This window comes from Ambystoma mexicanum, chromosome 9 (genome assembly GCF_040938575.1).
Source record: "Ambystoma mexicanum isolate Mex_15411 chromosome 9, UKY_AmexF1_1, whole genome shotgun sequence".
NCBI classification, from domain to species: Eukaryota; Metazoa; Chordata; class Amphibia; order Caudata; family Ambystomatidae; genus Ambystoma; species Ambystoma mexicanum.
Window position 1 is genome coordinate 1,320,864,008 of NC_090931.1, and position 17,671 is coordinate 1,320,881,678.

Sequence of the window (17,671 nt, forward strand, 5' to 3'; positions counted from 1 at the left end):
CTAATTAAAAATGCGACACACGTGCAGCGGTCAGTTGCGGACCGGCACAATGTTCGTAGGGGCAAGGGTGTGCTACGCATGTGCGCGGGTGTTCTACGAACTGTGTTCAGGTCCCCAAACAAAATAAATGTGCGTCACAACTTTGCGGACAGGCGGACAGCCTGTGTGTTCTACAGACATGTTCATTCTGGTTCTGGACAATGCGAACAGGGAGGACACTTTATTTTGCATAGCTATGAACAGGCGGACGTCTTTAGTGTTCTGCGGACACCCCCATTTTGACTATGGCAATTTGAACAGGTATAGTGTCCTTAGTGCATCCCTTTTTGGTTAATTGCGGACATCTTGTGTGGCCTAAGGACACCTCCATTTTGATTGCCAACAATACGAACAGGTATAGTGTCCTTAGGACACACCCATTTTGGTTAATTGAGGACATCCCGGACAGTGGCGCTGTCCGTGTACACCTTAACTGCCTTTTTTAAAAAAAAAATAAGGCAGAGGAATATATTAACAAACTTAATATTTTATTATTGTATAAAAGTATAAAAATTATGAAAAAGAGGGGAACCAGAAACAAATACAGAGGAATTAGGGGTTTATGACATGGATGGTAGGGGAGGAAGGGATTGAAGTTGCATAATGTTTTTCTTGCTGGGGAGGTTTTGGGGATAGTTGGCTTGGACATGGATGGGGGAAAAGGTGCATGTCGGACAGTGATATTTAATGTTTTCTTTTATATGGTGCAAAGTCTTTTAAAAGAATTACATTTTTCATTAACAGATCCATTTTTAGCTCCATTCGCTGCAGAGGATTTTCTAACGTCTCTCTTGGTATATTATTTTTAATGTCTGTACTGTCTGTTAAAAAAAATAAAAAGCTGTTGAGTACACATAAATTAATGGTTATTAATTGGCTTATATAGAGAAGTGTAGTGTCTACCATTAGTATCACGGTCTTCACTCATTTCATCTAGAGGAACATTTTCTTTTAGCCATTCCAAAGTACTGGACATTTCTGTGTAAAAAAAAAATATATTAGTTATTGTGTACCTAATACAGAAAGTTTATAAATGTATACAATAAATGTAGGGTAATCACTAGTTTCTTGCTAAGTTTTGATGTTACTGCTGCGTAGGTGTCCTGTTGATTTTTGCTGTGCAGTTTGTGAGGTAATTCTGCTGGAGGCATATTTATTGTGTTTTGGTATATTCCACTATGGTGCATATGCTATGTAATTGGACTGTTAGTGTCTTACATACACAATTTCACTTCTTATTTATTATTGAATGTAATGTATGTGCTGCTTTTTGAACAGGTTTAGTGTTTTTTTGGATGATTTAACAATGTAAGATACCCTCTGAGTTTTTGGATAGTGTTGATGTTGTCAGGGTCCGTCCATGAACAGAAGCATGGTCTGCGGATGTGAGACACACTAGCGCAGGTCGGGGGTACAGTATGTTCTATGTTATATGTATATAAACTAAGGGCATCCTAGTAAACATCAAATTTACATTATCTATATATCTATATTCAGTGAAAAATCTTTGTTACGGAAACTTTATGGTTAATTTGAGCTAAAAACCTATGAAATGCAGTATTGATGACATCACATGTATGGCTCCTTTTTTCCCTTTACTGACATATATAGGCCAGTAATGGTCAGGAACTAAAAATTCAAAAAGTACTATATTTGTAGACTTATACTTCAAATATGTTCTTACAGTAATTCACTTGGGGTTCACTCACAGCATATGAAACATATACATAGGGGAAAACACAGGTTTGGAAGATAGCCATGCTGTGTATGTATGAAAATGATCAGTAAGGTTATCAACACTTTTACAGTTCTGCTGTTTTTTATTACTGTGCTTTCCCTGCATATACTCATTTGTATACATTGTATTCACACTACTTTCCTTAGGGTCCAGTCACATTACGTGATACTTGTACATAGGGAAGTAGTAGCTTTGAAGCAGAGCAATCATTTCTATGTATGAAGATTGTCTGGGAATACTGCTTTTTGTTTACATCATTTTCCCTATATATGCTGCTCATATGTCTATGTGTTGTTGTCCGTTTCTCTTTTGTTTGCAATAATGCAATTATGCAGTAACTGGGTTTTATTAGCTACACAGTATGCAAAACTCTAATAAGAAAGCATTTATTATTTTACTATTCAACATGGCAAGATTATTAATATTGCACCTCCATTATGTATGCTCCTCACAATGCCTATGTTTCTACATGAGTAGCTTTGTATACCGGAAAGAACTTCATAATAGAATGCCATTTGTATCACTGCATTGCTTAAGGCACTACATACCTCATGATATTTATTCCAATGATACTTGACACTTTTTTTTTTTTTAATCAACATTACAATAAGAATCCCTTGTACAGAAATTTGATGAAAAGAAAATACACATGTGATGTCATCAATGACATTTGTGATGTCATCTTTGATGTCCTGGGTGTTAGTCTTAGCAGTGCACAGTGGAGGCGCGAGTTATGGTTGCTTAGCTTAGCATAACTGGCGAATTTCAGGGGGTTTCCGGTTTGACTTGGAACCATAACATCCCTTTAACAAAGTTTGTTTTACTGAATATATATATATTCCATGCTGGTCTAATCGATGCACCAACGCCTGGACAGAACAAAAATCCTTCACAATTGAACATCAGTGATATACCAGCATTAATAGATCTTGTAAATCTAGTAGATATGGATACCATCCAGATTCCCTCACATGCAATACAAGACGAGTGGCAAATTGAATTACCTATGGAAATAGACACTGGCATGGCGATTTCTAGTGGAATGAAAAGAAGTCCAAATTTAATCCCTCTGATGTATTCTGCCCAACGATAGATCTCTTTGAGGACCTTGATCTAAAAATACTGGCGGTCAGACCACAAGCAGCCCAGAATTTGACGAAACTACAACATCTAGCGATGGAAAACTTACAAGCAGATACGTCAATCATTATTAGATCTTCGGATAAAGGTGGAAATGTGGTAGGACTATCAAAGAGAAGCAGCTCGGCAATTGAATGATCCAAGTAATTCTGTTAAACTGCCTTGTGACCCTTACCCTGAATATAAAGTGCAATATGACATCATGTTGGACAGATGGTACAGCCTGGAACTCAATTACAATTAAAAAGAAACAGTATCCAACTAAAAAACATCCCAAAACTCCAATTATTCACTTTATACCAAAAATCCATAAGTCCATGACTAGACCACCAGGAAGACCTATAGTGGCATCAATAGACTCTCTCTTCGAAAACACCTCAAAGTTTGTTGATACATTTTTATTTTCCTTTGTAGAAACCTTACCCTCATACACAAAGGAAACCACAACATTTCTGAACCAAATTACACACATTCCATGGCAATCTGACTTTCTTTTGGTTACATTAGATGTTGTTTCTCTTTATACGTGCATTACTCATTCAAAAGGTATACAGGCAGTTAAAAGATTTTTGTCAACAAGATCTTTGAGTTTTCGTGAACATTCCATTATGCTTTTAGATATGTGGTCTCTCATCTTGACCCATAACACTTTCATGTTCGATTCCACATATTACAATCAAATTTGTGGGACAGCCATGGGCACAGCAGCAGCTCCGACTTTTGCTAATTTATACATGGGCGCATGGGAAGATCATCTCTTTTCCAATGATGACTATAAATAACACACAGACAAAGTAATTATGTGGCAAAGGTATATTGATTTATTCATCATCTGGAGTGGGACAAGTGTGGAATGACACATTTCTTTCATATTCTGAATCAAAGTCAGCAGAATTTAAAATGTACGGAACATAGCAAAACAGAAATAGTCTATTTAGACATAAAGGTGAAAATCATTGGCAATAACACTAGGCGCCCGCAAGGGTAAAATACTGCCATTTTGCTGCACCAGATCAATTCACATATAGCCTTATGATCACTGCTTAAACCATATGAGGTTTAAACATTTGCACTTTACAAGTAGCACCCTATTGATAGCACTTAGCACTTTGGTCATTAATAATCCTCTGATGTTTACAATAGCACACAAGCACTTTACTATTTATGATATATTTATGATTTTGGTATTAATGTTTATAATGTGTACTCTGTAAACTCTTGATAGCAAATTTCGGTTCAAGCTAAGATATTGTGTTGGCTCACTTGAGCTGTTAAAACATATTTGGTGAAATAGAAAATTATGAAGAACTGTTTCCCTCTAACCATGTTGGTAACATTGACAACTATCATGCCAAACACATTTTAAAATTACCATTTTAAAATAACATTTCCATGTAAAATCGTCCACCCTTAACCCACTTGGGCTAATAGGTATTCGGGACGAGAGCGAGGACCAAATCATTTAAATAGTATCAAAATAATATTATAATTAACAGAACACACAATGTTTTTTTACCAAGTGCTTTCAAGTGAGAGGTCACACAGTTCCAATATGGCCACCTCCTTGACTAACAATCATCACTGCATTTAAGTAGTAAACATCAACAATGGAGGCATACACTATTCTCTATAAGATCACAGTCCTCTCTCTGTCACATACCAGACGAAGCCCGAGTAGGGTGAAACGCGTCTTTTTTTTCTGTGCATTCAAGACTGCTTTGTCCTCCTGGTCTATGCAGTTTTAACTAATAAAGGACACTTTAATTGCACAATACACAAAGACTGTTTGTGGATCAATTGGAGAAATACTACATTTTGCTGGAAAAACAGCCGGAGTGTGTGTGTGTGTGTATATATATATATATATATATATATATATATATATATATATATATATATATATATATATATATATATATATATATATATATATATATATATATATATATATATATATATATCCCTTCGTAGCAAGTACGTGAGGCCAAGTGGGCTGCACTCCCAGAGCAGCCAGGGTATATAATATTCATCCAGCGAAGTATAGAAAACAGCACAGCAAATTCACCGGTTATGGTAAGCTAAGCAACCATAACTCGCGCCTCCACTGTGCACTGCTAAGACTAACACCCAGAATAGTGTCTGAGGCGCTCAAGGCTTATAGGCTGACCCCTTAAACTTTCACAGGTTTATCCCCATTTCAGCTAATGAGGGGGAGGAAACCCGGCTCCAAATTGAGGGTTCCTGCTCTAGGTGGAGATGGTCAGTCACATGTGGACATGCAAGAAATTTTGGATAGGGTGCGCCGTAAACAGGCAACATTTTGGCAGGCCCAACTAAAACAGAGGAAACCCTTGCGAGTGGAAGTTGGGGACCAAGTTGTCGTGAAGAATCCGAGGATTGTGGCTAAGGGTTTGAGCAAATTCATGCAGCCACGTGTGGTGACCAAGATTGGTTGTGGTTATGTAAAGTTGGAGGACGGTACCAGGTGGAGTTTAAGACACGTGGTTATTGTGAAAAAAGGAGGTGTGGTGGTGCGCGAGGAAAACGCCTCGGGCGTAGGTGGTGTTGACAGGGATCTTGATGGCGGTTTGAGTGTTGATTTGGGTAGTGACGTTAAGGTGGGTGGTGGCAATACCACTGAGGTCGTCAATGCAGAGGATGGTGCTCCAAGGGGTACGGTTTTGGCATCTGAGAATCGAAGGTGTGTTGTAGAAGCTCCTACAGGTTCAGAGGGTTCCGCGGGAGTTGATGAAGGTTGCGAGGGTGATGCTTGCTCTACGCCAACCCAAAGGGAGGCAGCAGTGACAACCTCCAGGGAGCCCAGCTCTGACGTCGATCCCTGTAGGTCCCTTCCTGCTAGGGTCAGGAAGTTTCCTGCTAAGTATAAAGACTTTGTCCTAGGTTTTATAACAGGATAATTATTTGTTGAGGCGTGCCCTCTGCCCTTCCACATTCCCTTCCCCGCCCTGCCTGGTTTTTGTTCTATTCCCCTTCTAGTGTGGTTGCTGTGAATGGGTGTCCTTTGTGTGCATGTGCGAGGGGGGAGAAATGTAGTAAATAGCTTGTGGCTCATAACATACGAGCGTGGAGTTCTACATTTAGAATTCCACCCTCGTGCTTCTAAGGTTTGAAGGTTGTTTACCTTTGTCTGCTGGTCGCTACGAGGGGAGATGGAGGGAGCTGGGGAGATGGAGGGAGCTGGGGAGATGTGACAAGGCTGTTACAGGTTGACCAATAAAGGCACTTCTCTCTACCAGTATGTTACTTGTCATTACACCTTGCCCCGATAATTCCCTTTGGCCTTTGTCGTTCCAACTTTTCTGTGTACGTCACATACTCTGGTTTCCAACATACAGGTAATATGGGTGGGACAGTTGAGGTGGGGGTACTTGGCCCCTTCTCTACAATTACATTTTGCTTTGCCTTTGCCCTCCCTACCAAAGGCGGGTGGTTAAATTTGATACATGGTCTTTGGAGTGTCCAGCTCTGCAGCAGTTTCCCTACTTATGTTGTACAACTTATCATTCTGTAATTTTGAATGGTGCAAGATGCTTTTATGTTGTAGTTTCATTTCTTTCAAAATTAATAAAAACCTACTTGGAAAGATCAGCACCCTTAGGGAGGGGTTCAGAGTCATTTAATCACTAGAACTATTGGAGAAAGGATGGGCAGAGCATCCAGGGCTTCTGGAGTATGAACTAGGCTAAGGAATGAACCTAGCCAACATCTCATCAGCCAGCCGGTCCAAACAATTTTCTGACGTCAAAATGTCAGGCAGTTGGTAAGAATCAAAATACCGACTTCTTTGGTCTCTCCTCCTCAGAGGAAAAATGTAAAGGTAAAGTGTTAAGAGGAATTCTTTCAGAACCAACATGGAGTGGAGGTTTTAGTAAGCCAACCTGGTGGACCTGAAAGGTATTTTCACACAACGGTCTAACCAAACTCACTGTCTAGCGTATGCTTCAGACTGTGGAGAACAGGGGTTTGTTGGGCGGTACAGTTAACATATCAAGTCAACAAGCATTAAACTATCAACATAAATGTATGACAAACATTACTTAGACTAATCGTCTTTTGTAGTGTGTAGGGTTTTGAGAGTGTTTATGTAGAAGATGGCTGTGGTGTTGTCAATATGGTTTAATACACTGCTATTGTAGAGTCTTTCCTGAAAAGATAGCAGGGCCATCTTTGTTGCTAGGAGTTCGAACACTTATGTGTAGAGCTGCCTGCCTGTTCTTGTGTCCATGCCCCCTGTACAGTGAGCTTTACCACACCCCACCCAAGCTGTGAGGCCTCTGTGGTAATTGTAATTCGTACTGGTAGGTTTGTGAAAGGCGCACCCTTTAAGATGTTTGTTTCTGTCCACCAATGCAAAGCACATACCACATCTTGACACCTCTTGCCATGGGCCAGACAACTGTGACAGTTGGTTTGGGAGACAATGTTGTGCATGTTGCAGATATAGCTGTGCGTACAGGACAATGGAGAAGTAAGATACTTGGAAGCTCCATGACTTTACTGATCGTTAACTGGGCTCTGACCTGGTAACAAGAAATGTGTCATTATTGCTTGTACTTTTTCTTGAGAGGGGAAAGCCTTTGCCATTTCTGTTTCAAAACTTTTCCAAGGAAATAGTTTGTTCTAGATGCTTTTGACACTGTTTCGTTGATTGAGAAATCTAGGTGGTGCAGAAGATTTACTGCATTGCTGTACAAGCAAATTGCTTCCATTTCTCCGGTTTTGAACCAGTCATCCAGATAAGGGTAGATGGGAATATCTTGGCATCACAAGTGAGCCCCCGCTACTGTGAGCGCCTTAGTGAACACACAAGGGGCCAACGCAATTAAAAACGAAGTACTTTGAACTGGTACTAGGATGCACCCATCTTAAATGGCAGAAACGTCCGGTGACCATGAAAAATGTTAATATGAAAGTATGCCTCTTTTCCGGTCTAGTTTCATATATATGCACGTGGTTTGACATACGCGTTCTCTAGCCGAAGGTCTAAGACCAGCCTTTTTGTTTGGCCTTGTTTGGGTTCTAAGAAATAAAAACATAAAAAATGGCTCGGTTTACCTGATGCCTTGGATCTGGCTCGAAAGCATCTGTAAATAGTACTGCATGTTCTTCCAGGTGGTGTAGGTGTAGCAGCAGCTTTACCTTGGTGGTAGGTTCCGCAGCTCATCCATTAGTCAGTAGCAGTGGGCTACAGTGCCCAACACAAACTGGTTGGATGCGATTCCCCTCCCACACGGGTGGGTGAATGTTATTCTCCCCCCCCCCTACTAGGGCAACAGAGGGGGACCAGGATTTTGGAGTTACTGTTTTGAGGTCCAGGATGCCCCGAGGTGTGCCCTGTTGCTCTCGATTTTTTTTTTGCATTGCAAGAGCGAGGCTTTGGATTAGGTGTAATGCTGTGGCTTTGTACCTGCATGCCAAATGGGGCTAGATGTCTGTTCGGGGTGGGCAGCTGTCTGGGTATAAGGTTCAGTCCTAAAGGACCGACGATTTGCAAGGGACCATCTTGATTGGAATTTTCTCTCTGAAATTTGGCGCAGAGTTTTGAGTATGTCATTTTTTGCACTCTCTAATGCCAAACAGTTCTGTCTCTTAATCCCACTTTCTAAGTGGCCTGGGTCCCTATATTGAACCCCATTCCTCTAAGCCAGTAGAATTGCTTAATCAACAAGGCTCCCACAACCTGACGTGCTGCTGTTTCTGCAGTGTCCAGGGCGTTCTTCATAACAGCATTAGCAGTGTGTTACGGCTCCTGTAGTATTGTTTGAAATGTAGCTTGCACATCTGGAGGAATCTGTTTGAGAACACCAAGCCATGGATCATACAGCCTTACGGCCAAAAGATGAAAATGTATTTTTGTTTCCATGTATGGAGGTTTCATTGTTACAGACAGGTGAGCATTAGCTCTTTTCCTGCCAGTTACTGTTAAGAGCTGGGGCCATCTGGACCCTAATGTGCATTGGCTCTCAGGGAGGAAGGTTTATTTTTTCCCCAGCTGGGAACTTAACGGTTTGGGGGGCCAATACATTCTGTTTATTTATGTTAAATTAAATCAGTAAGGGGATACAGGGTGAGACACGAAGTTGTCCGAGTCTATATAATAGAGATGCCTCTCTGATGCGAGTCCATATCTCCTGTGACCCCTTGATAAAGGCAAGTGTCATCCTAAGTGTTGACGAAATTACTTCTGCTCTGCAGGAGGGCAGGCATGAGAAGTGATGAAACCACACTCATCCCTCACTCACACTTCTACAAGCCAACAGTGATCCCAATCATACGTCATTGGTCTTTTGTAGTTATGTGGGCCAAGGGAAAACTATACTCTCAAAAAGGGTGGAAAGGCTACATTCTCAAGAGGAATGTGTATGCGATTCAGTAGCAACTCTTAAAGTATAAAAGTCAAAAGCAAAAGGGAATAGCCAATCCAAGTACTATAAAAATATAAGTACATTTAACACCATGTGCAAGAAACCTAAATAGAAAAAAAACCGTAAAAATTCCACCTGTGTAGAAAGCAGAGAAATTGCAAGAATAGAAGATGTAGCACTCTGGGTAATTAATAATCAAACCAATTGTAAAACTGATATGTACTTGAGTGAAAAAGGATATATGCTAACCTAAGCAGTCTTTAGGGCTCTAAAATGGAACCAAGGGTGCAGTTACTAGTCAATATTACCCCTCACTGGTCTTGACGGTTCAACGATTTCTATATCACACACACACACACACACACACACACACACACACACCCCCCCCCCCTAACTTTAAGTAATGTATATTCTGAATCTGAACACAAAACTGACCTCAAGATTTGGCAGTGTTATTGTCACCTGTTCACCTTTACCAACTTCAAGATCCCCTTCACAAGATGTGTCAATAGATGCTGGCTTGAAGTCATCTAGTAAAGGGAAACAAAAACCAAGTTCAGACCATGGATATTATTGTGAAACATGTAAACAAGATGGACGTGGAAATGGAAACACCCAACAGCGCTATTCTGTTACGCTATGGTGAAAATATATGTTATGCACATAGTACAAATAGACTGCCATCAAATGCCCCAATTGATCAACTGTTTAATGCAATTACAATGGACATTATTATAGAGAGGAAAAGGCCCGCCTCCTGCACTTAACTTACCAGTATTCAGCCTCATGCCCCTTCCTGCAGACTCCATACCCACCTCTCCCTCATCTAACCATGCTATGCAGCTCAGCTCTACTGTATGAAATACTTACCTCCATTTGGGTCACAAACCACACATTAGGTCAAAATGCAGCCATTCAAGAAAACATCATTACACAAGTGTGTGTGTGTGTGTGGGAGGGAGGCTGAGAGAAGGCGATCGACCATCACAAGCCTTACAAAAATCCTAAGGCACAACACAAAAAATCTTTAGCACTCCAGCTCTATCATAGGAACCAGCATTCAACAAAAGTTAAAGGTAATTAATAGGTTTTGGATAATTAGGAGGAGTTAATGTTCTCCAATAGGATAAAATGGGGATCAATTCACTATTCAATTGCGATTATTTAGTCCTAATTCTCAAGACGGTTTGAACAGCCTTCCTGTGGAGGAAGAAGGCAGCTACCAATCCGGGACTTCCTGGTTCCTGATAGAATCTGTGCCTGCAAGAAGACAGGACTATCCATTTGTCATAGCGTGGTATCTTAGCAACCAGAGCTAGCGGGTTTCTGATGCTCTGCAGCACCGCGGTGGTCAGTAGTTAGTCATGCTTTATCACGCATAGTTGGCTCGTAAAAACTGGTCTTTAGCTATTGCGATTCTAGTTTTCAGCTGTGGATGGGGTCCCTGGCTACCACCAAACGCACAACGATGCAGGTGCCTACATTTGTCACACAGGGATAACGCGTATGCGCGTGCCTCTCTGGGTTTTCCAACTATGACAGAAATGAGTGGGAGTTAGTATATACATCTAATTCTCGAATGTGTCCTTTACTGAACCCACGAGATAGAGGATTGAGTACTGCTCTGATTAACAAGCAGGAGAATTAGGGGCTTACTATATATATGTACATATACAATTTAAAACAGTTTTTTGATCGATCTAATGGGTTTGGATCGCATTTTCACATAACGGTTATTGATGTTCCCTAGTGACACTGGGCTACTACAAAAAGGTAGGATGCCCTCCATTGATTGATTAGTTGAATTACCTTTTGATGCACTAAGCCGTCCTTTATGAATATGCACGTCACACTCTAACTCAGACACACATTTGTTTCTCTTGTAGACACAAACACATTGTTGTGCACCCAAAAGTATAACTCGTCCGGAAGGCCGCGTAGTTGTGGAACCACATCCCTGGTTCACCAGACGGCCAAAACACACTCTCTACTACAAAATATAGCAACTATTGACACTGCAAAGAGAGGGCAGGTCTTATACAAAATATATATATATACTTTGAACCTATCCTGCACTACATCAGGGTTCATAAAATTGCATTAAGATGAGAGATTTATGTGAACAATAGATCTCAACTGTACAGAATTGTCCTTTTTGTGTCTGAAACTGAAATGACTAGTTATTGCTTGGAATATAGAGTTTTATGAAGGCCCTATTAAAGGCCATTGAATGTGTATAGGTGAATTGTCTTAAAACAAAACTAAGTTGTTTGGTACAACAAATAAAAGAGAAAAATCTTAATACCAATACTTGAACAACTGGGGTGTGACAGATCGCCTTGATCATTGACATGTTTTGTTTTGCGATTATTAACCTGGAGGATCAAGGCTCAACAGGTACCCTTAACATTTAACTCTAAAAGCTACCAATCCCCTACAGGATTTCTAAAACCAGATTATGGCATTTGTAGCAGCAGGGTAGTACTTTATGCCCTTTTGTATTTAATAGGAGGGAGGAGGAGGTGTGGGGGAGGAGTATAGCGGCCATAAAAAGTGTGCAGCCTAGCACCTCAAACCCCAGCCAAGAAGACCAGTGACTGCGGTAAGTGAGGCACAACCTTTTTATGTGTCACAGTTTATAACAAACCGTACACAGAAAAGGGCAAAAACTATCAAACGGTACATTTACACATATAAACGCAATTTAAGTCCTTAATACAGAATCAAAATTCATTGTCAAAATAGAACAAAAGTTACATTTTATGCAAAATTAGTAATAATCACAATTAGGTAACCAAAGCATTTGATGTAAAGTAATAATCAAAACAATGAGCTAAAGTAATCTGTACTACAGATAAAATTTGGAGGTGGGAGCATTTTACTACCGATTTTTAAACAGAGTAAATGCAATTTCAAGGGAATAGAAATGAGTGTTCTCCTTGGCAAGAGTAAAAGTATGGGACATCCAGTCGACATGTGAAAAAAGTGAACTGTACAGAGATCATCATCACGTGGCAGCGGACCACATTGTGACAGAAAAGCAGATGTCTCTCACACTTAACAGATAAAGCATAGGGTGCGGCACCACAGACATCTCACAAATGGAACAGATGAGCACCAACACGGTTTCCCTTGCATGTAAACAAAAAGGTAGTTATTGCTTGATCACACAGAACAGGTCAGTTTGAGTAGGAGCTGTGCAGGCTTCCCCCCACAGAAACGGAAAAAGTGAATCAGGGCCACCCTAGTGCAAGCTTTCATCATCTAGAAAAGGTGGAGTGGAACACAAGTTGTAAAGCAAGTGCAGAAGACTCCCACAAACAGAACAGATTAGCAAAGTGTTTTCGCAGTAGAAGCTCCACTCATTTAAAAACGGGTGTAGCATAGACTTCAGCAGTGAGCTCTCCACTCCTAATACATACCATGGATCTCAGTAGGTCATGCTTTCCTCACATAGAACAGGAAAGTTGTGGTTCTCAATAATGCAAGATTACCACATTTGGACAGATACATTGTGCATCAGAGCAGTGCAAGTACCACTCGCATATAAATGGAGCTGCACTAGCTGGGGCAGTGCAACCACCCCCACACTGAAGAGATAAATGAAGAGCCTCAGCATTGCACACTACATTTACATAGAACTGGAACATGAAAGGACTGAACAGCCCAAATTCCCGTCACAAAGAACATGCCCAACATGAGCCTCAGTAATCCAAGCTCACCTCACATATAATATGTACAGCATAAGCACAGCCGTAGGAGCACAACCCACATAGACCATGAACAGTTAATTACATCAGCAGTGCAAGCTCCTCATGTATAAACTAATATAACATTGACAGCAACTAGTCCAAATATGTAGGCTTACTCAAATCAGAAATGCTCTGCCTAGTAGGAATTCAGTAAACCATAACGAGAAAGAATTTAACCTTGGAACAAATGGGTGACCATTTCCCAGTTGGTTCACTTCCTAAAGTATGTTGCAAATAGGGATGTTCAAATAACACAGGGATATGTTTCACAAAGTGCCTTTCACTATTCCTCTATGACGGTCTAGACTTTTGCCCTTTATTGTACATATTTTCATCTTTAAGACACAAACTAACCTGGACAATTACACAGTAAAGTAAACATGACTTGTATTGCTGTGTTTTGAGATTCAATAGCAGAATGGTCTTGATTATTAATAAACGTCTAGAACTAATACTACTTATTGGTATACCCATGTTGTGATACAATAGTGCAGAGAGGTGAGGGATCAAAGCTAAACTCTATATCTAATCTCTTGGTCAAAGGTTGGCTGGACAGAGTTCGCTTTACATCCCCCAGAGGCCGGTAAACTAACTAAGGAGGTAATAAACACAGTGCTTAGAAGTTGAAGGACCCTGCATGAAGCGATATATTTTAGAGTTATGAAACATATCAGAAAGAGAGGACACAGAAATGGGGTAAACCATGATAGGCGCAATGGGACCCTCTGCGCCACCACTATATGGGTGTTATCCCTTGGCGCCCGCCCAAGGATACGCCAATCCAGAGTATGAGTCGCTAGCAACTACTCCAGTGGCTGTGGATAGACGAAGGCAATAATCAACGCCTTCAGTGAGCAGCTATGGAAGATTGAGATTGGGGGTAAAGGAGAATTACGCCTTAGTCAGCTCGGTTAGCAGAGAGGTTAGGACTACAAGAAAAGGAGAGGGTTACACCCCAAAGGGTGAGGCTTCCGGATAAGTCCGATAGTAGAGAATGGTTAGGATATATGCCACAGACCGAAAGGTTAGTTGAAAGACTAAGAGCAGAAGCTGAGAGAAGGTAAACGTTCTTGATGGGTAGGGCCGATGGAAGAGGACTGGCACGGCCTTAGCCAGCCAGAATAGAAAACCAGTCAAGAAGGGAACTCGAAAACCAGAGGCCAAAAGATTGGGACAAAACCGTCATGAAGAGAAGGAGGTATTTGGACTACAACAGCAAGGCAGTGAAGAAGGTAAGAGCCCGGAAGGAGAGGTTGGCTTGGAGAAATGGAGGTACAGACCAGTACTTTTAAGACTTGATAAATCATCCATCAAAGATGAAATGGTAGCACTCGATGAGAATAGTGCTCCTTTAGGTCTAGGATATGAAAAAGGAGGAAGAGAGATGAATCCCGCAAGAGAGGAAGATCTTTCCGTTAAAGAGTAAGAAAAGCTTATGTCCCCTGGTCGCACATGGACCAGAATAATTTAGGGAAGGCACTGCCCTCACTCACTGCAGGATCAGGGAAGTAGATTTATGTTCAGCTTCAAATGGGTAACAGACGATCTGTGGAGGAAACCCCAAAGTTAAACTAGAATCGAATGAATATTGTGGATCACCTTTTAATTGTAGGGCGGATGCGTGGAACAAACTACGGGTGATGTACCCAGATAAGGCAGAAATTAATTCAATATTAACTAAACAATAAACTATACATATTCAGACAATTCGGGAAATGTGAAGAGCAGGTAAGAGCAAAGAGGGGCAACGTGGGATAAGAATATATCAGTTTTCTATCATATGTTAAAAAGGGGGTTTCCTAAAGAGGTTAAGCATAACCTGGACATGGTTCTAAGGATAGAAGCCAAGGGGTGACCAGAGATGCATGTGCACATCTTTCATTTTTGTAAAAGATTGGAAAAGAGAATGCTGCACAGGCACAAAAAGCAGAAGTTAAGTGCGTCCAGAAGAAATTAGCTAAAATTAATCTGGAAGGAGCAGTGATTACCGGCTCCACAGAGGGACAGCAGGGACGATCACAACAACCGGTACAGGTTGAATCATGATGGATAGACGAGTATGCTCCATATTTAAGGCAGATGGGGGGGATTCATGAGGGGGAAGAGAAGCCTTCCCAAGAGGAGGAGGTGCATTTGGCAGGATGAGGCACTGGTTGATTGGGCCAGTGGGAGGTCACTAGGGAGGGCTGTATGGAGTGCTTTGCGGGTCTTGCGTGAAAATGGGGCATGTATCGAGAGATTGTCAGTGTATACCTCTGTATTTCTTCAATTTGCATGCTAATCCAGGGAGAATTGCTGGTAGGTTTCCATACAGTCCTTTGCCACAGATGCAGCCCCCAGCCCTGTCATATGCCCCAGGATCTGTGCAACCACAGCTGGTTCAGGTTGGTCAGAACCTGGTGACTGAAGATGCAGACTATATAGCTCAGTCAGTCATGCCAGCACAGGCCTCATTGCAGACATTTGATAAGCATCATTTCCCTCAAGGAACTCTGAAGCACTACTCTGACGCAAGTGTTTTGTGAGGGAATCCTTTGCCACTCCAGGGTGCAAACGTGTATCCAGATTAGGAAAGCACAATCTCTAGCGTGCCCAGTCCTGTCCGTTACTGCTGATCCGGAAGAGGTACCCCAGGTAGGTATAACAATAGGAGATAAAACGTTTGTGTTTATTTTAGACACAGGGGCTACACAATCGTATCAAGGAATGAGAGCTTTCCTTATCAGGTAAAAAATTATGGACAGGCAGGATTTTTCTGGTGCAGTCCGGTCAGTTCCATCACGAATGATCTGCGTATCAACGTGGGTAATCAAAATGTATCTGCTCTCTTGGTATATTGTACAAATACCACAGTGAATCTTTTGGGTAGAGACATTCTCAACAAATGAAATGGGGCCATTGCAGTCACAGAGAAAAAGGTACTGTTTCTCAACTCCAGGGTTGTACCCAGTAAGAACAACAACACTTCTTCATGCACGTTGCAGTCATAGCATGAAAAGGGGGCTGCCTGTGCATGCAGCTCTGTTCTTTTATGGGGTCATGGTTGTGCTAGGATGGGTCCTGGGATTCGAGACAGGACTTGGTGAATACCACTTTGTTTTGCCCTGCAAATTCACACTGAGTATCATTGTTATATTCCTTTAACATGCCAAGAACTGCTCACATGTCTGCCAACCTGACCAAGGCTTGGGCCACAGCCGTTTCGTGCCATGTGGGTACTCAAACTATAAATTGGGAATTCATTGGGGATCCAGATTTGGGTCAGGGAAATGTATTAATTAGCTAAAGGGGAAATGTTGGTAGAAAGGAGAGGTTCACCGCGCGCGCACCATATTAATGTTATAATGGGACAAGAGTGGATGCAATATTGTTACAACGTTGCAGTTTTGCATCTATCTAGAATAGTTAGAGGTTTGTTAAAGATTACGTTTAGTGTTACTTTGTGTCTAGTGTGATACATTTAGATTTGCATACACGTAGCAACAATCTGGGAGCATATTGAGCAAATTAGCGCAGTAGAATTACGCATAGCTTCATACAAAGATGCAGTATCGCACACCCATACATAAATATAAATATGGGAAATTCATGAGGAGCTAGCTGGTTTGGAACACTGGCTGGCCAAGGGGGAAAGGTATTGACTGGCAGAGGGACAGCTGCAACAACATGGGACCGGCTATTTGGAGCTGAAATAGAATGAAGAGCGATGGGCCCTGGGTCTTGAGTTTGGAAATTGTTGATCAAGTAGCCGTACAAGCATCTGCCACCTGGCAGGGTCAATCTGGGGTAAGTGGCGAAAACTTTAGAAGGGTGACTGGAAGCGGAGATGACCAACGGGTTATGGGATGGTCAAGTAGATTAGCAGGAAAGCGTAGAATAGGACCAGAGGCCACATAAACTGAAATGGTTGTCGCATAATGAAAGTGCGCAATAGGATTCCAAGAATAAATATCCAGGGTGTTTGGGTGGTCATGAAAGGTCCCACTGAGATAGCGGGGTTCACGTTGCAGGTACCATATTTTTCAACTGAGTGAACGATGAAGCGGGTGCGATGTAGTTTTATATGTATCCAGCATAGTTAATATGAATGGGATATGTGTTACTTTAAGTATTACTTTGTGTTTAAATTGATACATTTTAGATTTGCACACGCAAAGCAAGATAAATGTAAAAATCGCCAATGAAATATAACAGATTCTAGATATGGTATGCTACTAAGTGCCTAGAAGCTGGTCAGCAAGCAGTTTCATAATGTGCATGCGATGAAGGGGACACGAAAAACCCACTGTGAAGAAAACACAATTATTAAACATGCATGCAATGACTGCCTTGACTAACCCACACCGGACGAGACCTCTACTGTGGTCGGTAGCTGGGGGGGGTTGGAGGGTGGGGGGGTGACTGGGTGGGGCTGGCAAAGGCAGCAGGAGCGTCCAACTTCCAGGGCGGCGGCACTGCCAACCTCGGATCCCTGCCAGCGCAATAAACACTCAAAAGGCAGGGAATGATCAGTGTTCCCAGCCTTCCACCGACCTCAACCGCGCCACTCGGCGCCTAAAACACCTATGCACGCAGCAGAGACGGTAAGCGGGGACGAAGGGAGGGATGACCCGCGC

General features: G+C 41.7%; 1 protein-coding gene across 1 annotated transcript in view; it reads right to left on the reverse strand.

Moving 5' to 3' along the window:
- The window catches only part of EAF2 (ELL associated factor 2), a 530,169-nt gene that overhangs the window by 441,678 nt on the left and 70,820 nt on the right, over positions 1–17,671 (reverse strand). The window contains exon 2 of the mRNA XM_069616693.1: positions 9,739–9,833. Coding sequence (XP_069472794.1) covers positions 9,739–9,833 — 95 coding nt within the window. The remainder of the gene's footprint in view (positions 1–9,738; positions 9,834–17,671) is intronic.